At 53.4% G+C, this 7,982-nt stretch overlaps 1 protein-coding gene across 1 annotated transcript; it reads left to right on the forward strand.

The window, feature by feature from the left end:
- Positions 1 to 2,692: 2,692 nt before the first annotated feature.
- Positions 2,693 to 7,615, forward strand: TRIL (TLR4 interactor with leucine rich repeats). The gene has a single exon (XM_005549896.4). The coding sequence runs from the start codon at positions 2,909 to 2,911 to the stop codon at positions 5,342 to 5,344; it is 2,436 nt and encodes an 811-aa protein (XP_005549953.3). The 5' UTR covers positions 2,693 to 2,908; the 3' UTR covers positions 5,345 to 7,615.
- The last annotated feature ends 367 nt before the right edge of the window (positions 7,616 to 7,982 follow it).

The raw sequence follows: 7,982 nt of genomic DNA on the forward strand, positions 1-7,982 counted from the left end.
TGAAGACAGCCTACATATACTTAGGCAGTTACACGGGGAATTCCAGGGTCTAGAGAACTCTGAGCAGGAGGTGGGATATAGGTGTGCACATCTCCTTCGAGGCCTGAAATCCCACTCTTATTGGAGGGACACAGCCAGAGGAGGACTGGAACACAGCCCTCTAAAGCACAAGGTCCACAGACAGGGCCCACATGGGCCTGGTCAAGGGAGGTGCATTCACAGTATCTACAGGATGCCTATGTATGTGGTATAGCTGAATGCCTCAGTCTGGATGCTCTATCCACACATCTCACACCTACTGCTGTCACAGATTTCAAGGACCTAGAAGGCAAGAACTAGGAAGACATTTTCTTTGTATAGCACCTACTTTGTTTATTTAGGCAGAGATTCCTCTTGAGGTTGTAGTGCAAATATGATTACATCAGCTACCTGCTGAAATCCTTAAAGGGGAATAAAGGAATATTTATTTCAAGTCACTGTATAAGCTAGGGTGTATGATACTGTTAAAGAATAATAAAGCTCACTCTAAATATGTAGACAGAAGATGTGGAGGTTTCTAAATCCCTCCTTGCATGCGTCCCCAGGCTTCTCCTCCTTGAGTGCCTGTTCACCCTCCTCTAGGTAACATCACTCACCCCTCAAACTCAGCACAGGTTTCCCCTCTTCTAGATGCCTTCCCCATACTCTCAGGCGCTGCTCCTCAGGACTATCACAGTTCTACCCCTCAGTGCTCATCTCCTGGAATTATCATTGACTCACCTCCCTGCAAAGCCAAGGTCCCTGTTCACCCATGAACGATCTCATCTTTCTCTAAATTCAGAACTTGCCTCTATCACTTTCCTATATTAATTGCTAAATGAGGCAATTACTGTGAAACATGGAATTATTAAAAATTATTTGTCACCCTGTGCGGTGGCTCATACCTGTAATCCTAGCACTTTGGGAGGCCAAGGTGGGAGGATCGCTTGAGACCAGGAGGAGTTCGATACCAGCCTGGCAACATGGCAAAACTCCCTCTATAAAAAATACAAAAATTAGCTGGACATTGCGACAAGGGCCTGTTAGTGCCAGCTTCTTGGGAAGCTGAGATGGGCAGATCACTTGAGCTCTGGAGGTCAAGGCTGCATTGAACGGAGATTACGCCACTGCACTCCAGCCTGGGCAACAGAGTGAGATCCCTTCTCAAAAAAAAAAAAATCATTTTCGTTTTTGCAGTGTTCTGTATTACTGCCTTACATTATTATCTAACCTTTCAATGCACTGCCCTTCCGACTAGATTCTTTCTCTTGAGGTGAGGATCTGTATCTTTCCTTTAATTTTCCACATTGTTGCAAAGTATGTTCTCAAAACTTACGTTTTCTCAACACCTTGGATGGGGGCAAGGCCCTTATTTTTTAGCAAGATGGTTTACATAAACAAACAATAATCAATAATTAACAACTCCTCCTTGTGTATTCTCATTCTCAGCAGGGGCTGACCCCAAAGGAGCCATTGATTAAATGCTCCATTCCCTATAGATAATAAATAATAATGCTTCCCCAACTGAGCCAGGCCTAAACATTTTTGGGCCTAAAGACTTTGAAGATCACTGCAAGTCCAGGCATAAAGCAGGAGGGCCCTGCAAGGAGTGTTTACTTTAGGATCTGTGAAGGTTATTAAGTGTGTGCACATGAGCAGAGCCTACTCCAGGGGCTCTATTACTGTAGGAGAGTTAATGGGACTGAATCACCAAAATGTGGCTGACACTTTCATGTTGGCAGAACCAGTTCTGTTATTTCTTCATGTTCTAGCCCACAGCAGGATGGAGTAAACGCTCCCTTCAGACACCTAAAAAGGGGTGGTGCCTCTCCTCAGCTACTAGTCCACGTCAAAACCCAAGCAGCAACCGTCAGACTGGGTTCACCTACCCTCTTCTGATGGCCTTTTGCAGGCAACCTTGCGCTCCCCCAAACTTCCTGTAGAATGCTGGCGGACTCCGTGCTGCTCAAACTTCCCGCAGGGTGGCACCTGGAAGAGCAAGTGACAAAAACGAGGAAGGCCAGCCGCACTCCCACTGCTCAGAAGCGGCTGGTCTACTCGTCTAAAATAAAAAGGTCTCTGTCTGCAAATCCCGTTTGCTAGCCCGGTAATCCTCCCCCGCCCCCGGCCTAGCATGTCCGACCGGTACAGCTGTTTTTAATCCCTACTTTTCTCACTTGGCATCCCGGGCTCGGGCTGACCAGACGCGGAGCCACTTAGCGTTTCCTCCTCCCCCTGCCGGGGTCTGTCCTCCCTCCGCCGTCTCCTCTTTCTCCGCCAGCGTCCCCGCGGGCAGAGTGTGGGAAGAACGAATTTCCGCCCGGTTTGCTCTCCGCTCGCCGACTTGGGTCCCTTCCAGACGCAGCCCGCGTGCTCCCCGAGCTGTTGCACCCGGGCCGCGCTCCGCGTCCGGAACCGCGAACGAGAAGGTGCCGTCTGCGGGGGCCGAGCCGCCGGGGCTCTGCTGCCAAACCGCGCCCCGAGAAGCTCTTGGAACGGCTCCCGCCTGCAGCTGGGGAATCCACTCGGCTAGGAGAATCCGCACCAGGGAATCCAACTCTCCGGACTCAGCTGCAAACAAAAAGCGCCGGGTCTTGCTCCCTCCCCCCGCCCCCCGACGCGCACCCGGAGAAACAGTTTTCCACAGAAATGCAACAAGTAGCACCCGGGGTCTGCAGAGCGCCCCGCGCCGCCTGACTTGGCCGGGCGAAGCCCGCCTGCAGAGACCCGGGCCGGCCGCCGGACAAAGGACGGAGGAGGGGCTGGACGGCGCTGCGAAGTCCGAAAGAGGCCATTTAGCGACTCTGGTCAGGCCAAGGGGAATGCAGAGGAGACACAGAGCCGGCGGGCCAAGAGGACGATCCGGCCGCAGCACGCAGGGCGGGCGGCGATGGAGGCTGCCCGCGCCGTGCGCTTCCTGCTCGTGGTGTGCAGCTGCCTCGCGCTCCCGCCGCTGGCCAAGCCCGTGTGCCCGGAGCGCTGCGACTGCCAGCACCCCCAGCATCTCCTGTGCACCAACAGGGGGCTCCGCGTCGTGCCCAAGACCAGCTCGCTGCCGAGTCCCCACGACGTGCTCACCTACAGTCTCGGCGGCAACTTCATAACCAACATCACGGCCTTCGACTTCCACCGTCTGGGGCAGCTCAGACGGCTGGACCTGCAGTACAACCAGATCCGCTCTCTGCACCCCAAGACCTTCGAGAAGCTCTCGCGGCTGGAAGAGCTGTACCTGGGGAACAACCTCTTACAGGCGCTTGCCCCGGGCACGCTGGCCCCGCTGCGCAAGCTGCGCATCCTCTACGCCAACGGGAACGAGATCGGCCGCCTAAGCCGCGGCTCCTTCGAGGGCCTGGAGAGTCTGGTCAAGCTGCGGCTGGACGGGAACGCCCTGGGGGAGCTGCCGGACGCAGTCTTCGCCCCCTTGAGCAACCTGCTCTACCTACATCTAGAGTCCAACCGGATCCGCTTTCTGGGCAAGAACGCCTTCGCCCAGTTAGGCAAGCTGCGCTTCCTCAACCTCTCTGCCAACGAGCTACAGCCCTCCCTGCGCCACGCGGCCACCTTCGCACCGCTGCGCTCCCTCTCCACCCTCATTCTCTCGGCCAACAGCCTGCAGCACCTCGGGCCGCGCGTCTTCCAGCACCTGCCACGTCTGGGCCTGCTCTCGCTCAGGGGCAACCAGCTCAGGCACCTCGCGCCGGAGGCCTTTTGGGGCTTGGAGGCCCTGCGCGAGCTGCGCCTGGAGGGTAATCGGCTGAGCCAGCTGCCAACCGCGCTGCTGGAGCCTCTGCACAGCCTGGAGGCGCTGGACCTGAGCGGCAATGAGTTGTCCGCCCTGCACCCGGCCACCTTCGGTCACCTGGGCCGGCTGCGCGAGCTCAGCCTGCGCAACAACGCGCTCAGCGCCCTATCCGGCGACATCTTCGCAGCCAGCCCAGCCCTTTATCGGCTGGATCTAGACGGCAACGGCTGGACCTGCGACTGCCGGCTGCGAGGCCTGAAGCGCTGGATGGGCGACTGGCACTCGCAGGGCCGGCTCCTCACTGTCTTCGTGCAGTGTCGCCACCCCCCGGCCCTGCGAGGCAAATACCTGGATTACCTGGATGACCAGCAGCTGCAAAACGGGTCCTGCGCGGATCCCTTGCCCTCAGCTTCCCTGACCGCTGACCGCAGGCGGCGGCCCCTCCCCACGGCCGCAGGGGAGGAGATGACGCCACCTGCAGGTCTCGCGGAGGAGCTGCCGCCGCAGCCGCAGCTCCAGCAGCAGGGGGGATTTCTAGCTGGGGTGGCCTGGGATGGAGCCTCCAGGGAGCTGGTAGGCAACCGCAGCGCCCTAAGGCTGAGTTGGCGGGGCCCAGGCTTCCAGCAGCCCAGCCCCTCCGCCGCTGCCGCCGCGGGCCCGGCTCCACAGTTCCTAGACCGGCACGAGAAGTCCCAGCGGGGCCGTCCGACTCCGGCAGATCCCGCCCACGCGGAGCCCACCCCAACGGCCTCTCCCGGTTCCGCGGCGTCGCCCGCTGGCGACCCCTGGCAGCGCGCGACGAAGCAACGCCTGGGCACGGAACACCAGGAGCGTGCCGCCCAGTCCGACGTGGGGGCCGGGCTGCCGCCGCTGGTGTCCGACCCGTGCGACTTCAACAAGTTCATCCTGTGCAACCTGACGGTGGAGGCGGTGGGCGCAGACAGCGCCTCGGTGCGCTGGGCCGTGCGCGAGCACCGCAGTCCCCGGCCGCTGGGCGGCGCGCGCTTCCGCCTGCTCTTCGACCGCTTCGGCCAGCAGCCCAAGTTCCACCGCTTCGTCTACCTGCCCGAGCGCAGTGACTCGGCCACGTTGCGCGAGCTGCGCGGGGACACCCCCTACCTGGTGTGCGTGGAGGGCGTGCTTGGGGGCCGCGTCTGTCCTGTGGCTCCCCGGGACCACTGCGCAGGGCTGGTCACCCTGCCGGAGGCCGGGAGCCGGGGCGGCGTCGACTACCAGCTGCTGACCTTGGCCCTGCTGACGGTCAACGCGCTGCTGGTGCTCCTGGCCTTGGCGGCCTGGGCGTCTCGCTGGCTGCGGAGGAAGCTGCGGGCCAGGCGGAAGGGCGGGGCCCCGGTGCACGTTCGCCACATGTACTCCACCCGACGGCCCCTGCGCTCCATGGGCACCGGCGTGTCCGCCGACTTCTCGGGATTCCAGTCTCACCGGCCGCGCACCACCGTGTGCGCGCTCAGTGAGGCGGACCTCATCGAATTCCCCTGCGACCGCTTCATGGACAGTGCGGGCGGCGGTGCGGGCGGCAGCCTGAGACAGGAGGACCATCTCCTGCAGCGATTTGCCGACTAGGTCCAGGGCATGTAGAGACCATCTCATTGGCCCTAAGGAGCCGCCTCTCCCTGAAGCCCACCAGCCCACCTCAGGGGAAGTGCCCTTTTGTGCACTTGCCAGAGAGGCCAGTGGGGACAGAGGGCCAGTTCGGGCACCATCTCCCAATTCCCAATACTCAAGAAGTAAATGGATGGTACTTGGTGGTCAAAGCCAGAGTAGGGGACAAATGGATGGTGGGATGCTGAGGTTGGAGTCTTCACTTGGAGGCTTTGACACAGCTATGCAAATGGCTTTTGTAGCATCGCAATGCAGAAGCCAGGATTTGGGGGTAGAAAGGGGGTGCTTGTGCCCCCAACATGGCCAGAAATATTTGGGTGCATGCTTTTTGTTTGCTCAGTGTCAAACAGAGAAGTTTTGTTTCTATTTAAGGAAAAAGGAACTTATTACCATTACAAAGGAGGCTTGGCCAGGGACTCCACTGGTTTGGTGATCTCTGCCAAAAAGGGGGATGTAAACAGGTGGTAAAGTTTAACACACCAGCCAAGAAACTCATTTATGTTGGCTGATAGAGCATGCAGGATACCTTAAAGTTTAAATAATAAGAGAAGCTTTTTTTTTTTTTTTTTTCAAAAATGTGAAAACTCTTGACATTTAACGAACTGACCAATAGACTCAAGGACTGTTTTAGTTGGACTGGGCCATTCTATTATGTTCCTTTTAATATTAACAGTAGAAGAGCGCTTGCTGACTTCGAGGATAACTAAGATTACATACTTTCTCAGGAGAAGGCTGCATGCAAGACTTCTCTGTCAGGGTTGCTCCTGTGGCTTTTTTAATTTAATTTTTTAAAACCTATATATGGAAAAGGAAATTTCAATGCCAGATTTGATAAAAGAATGTGATGTATATGTAGCTGATGACCCACTGGGGAAACACCAGCGTTCCAGTTCACTTACCACATCTGTGACAGTGTGTTTAGATTGGAATAAATGTGATGTGGTACTTCTCCTGTTTTTATCAGTGACATGGTTGACTGTGCCCTAATTCTCTTGAGTTGCAGTTAAGCAATGAAGGTAATTTCCTAATAGGGAAGCAAAGGGTGATTGTCAATTGATAGTTTAATGTTTGACCACATTAGTGTCCTCGTATGAAATAGTAGAGGGGAAGAAATTATAGAAAAAAAATGTGAAAAAAAATACACCAGTGGGTATCTTTTCTACTAACACCAGAAGATTGTTATGAGTACTTAAACCTCACTGTGAATTAATGATATATTTTGCAATTAATTCCTCCCCAACTCAGTGTCTTACTGTGTTATTAAATCTTATCTTTTAGTTAATAGTTGCAGTATTTCTTTTAAATGTTTTTGTTTTAAACTTAGGGGTAGGAGCCTTTATTTGTTCAGTTGTTTCCAACTATTTGGGATACTTTCATTCCCTCCTATTTATGAAGTACATGTTTATCACTAAGTGTAGTGGTTTGGTTTACATTAATAATTTTATGTATGGTCTAAAAATGCAGTCACTAAGAGAATATACACTGTGGTTATGTTCACAGTGGTTATGGATTTATTGGCAGTGGAGTACCATGGAGGTCACTGCAATGGTGCTAAGGCTGACAGTGGAATCTTCTGTTTAGGGCCTTAAGCCGCTGAGGGTCCTGGTGACTCAGGGAATCCATCACAGCCCCGGGTCTTTCACCCCAGTTCACTCCTTTTATGTTTGACCTAGATTGACCCATGCCTGCCCTCTTCTCAACAGCTGAGTAGGGAACCAGCCATCTGAATGAGCTGATCGTTGTTTATGTTCAGATGAGTAAATGTCCAGACCACTGAAACTACAGCTGCTTTTCTGGCAGTCTTGTCTGCGGGGCAAAAACTTAATAAACCACAGGAAATAGACTGTCATTCTTAGTTTGCTGCCAGGGCTTATTTTAGATTCAGAGCATACTGGTACATGGGAGCGGTAGTGTTGTTTGCTCTTATTTTCAACCAGTGAGCTGTCTGGCACCTTTTGTGCTCCTGGCTTTTTTCAATAATAGCACTATTGCATCTCTTAGCTATTTCTTTTGCCCAGCAGGGTAATATTGAGTCCCATTGCAAGTATGGACAAGGCCTCTGGTTCTCCTCACCACCCACCTTTTCAGCCATAGAACATCACTGAAAATGCCTAATGCCTGGATCTGTGTTCTACTTTAGTTTCACTGGGAAGTCTTTCAGTGGGAAATGAATAAATGTTATACATTGTTATGTTCAGTTATGTCAATAAACCCACTTACTAATAGAGATAATTTGTTGGAGTTTCCAAATATTTTATACACTTTCACAATGATACAATGCAGTTTCCACTTACGGAAATGAAACATAAGCTTGACGTCTTTCTGTCCTTTTTAATGTTTTTTATTTCCATTTTCATAGGTGAATATGGACTTTATTTTTAAGAAACGGATGTGTGATGTTATGCGCAAAGGAACAATGAAATGGCTCTAAAAGCAGATGGTCAGCCACAGTATGAAAGTGCTGTTGGAAACCAGTGACATTAAGGTGCAGATGATCGGGTCTCGGCAGGCATTGCCTGTTTAAAGGAAACTGATGAAAAGTTTCTGAAACTGATGAAAAAAGGCTTGACTAGCCCTTTGGCTCTCATGGTCAAAAATA

Source organism: Macaca fascicularis, chromosome 3 (assembly GCF_037993035.2).
Source record: "Macaca fascicularis isolate 582-1 chromosome 3, T2T-MFA8v1.1".
NCBI classification, from domain to species: domain Eukaryota; kingdom Metazoa; phylum Chordata; class Mammalia; order Primates; family Cercopithecidae; genus Macaca; species Macaca fascicularis.

Bases quoted from the DNA above. Each gene is read 5' to 3' on its own strand.
- TRIL (XM_005549896.4), top strand. From the start codon at position 2,909: ATGGAGGCTGCCCGCGCCGTGCGCTTCCTGCTCGTGGTGTGCAGCTGC.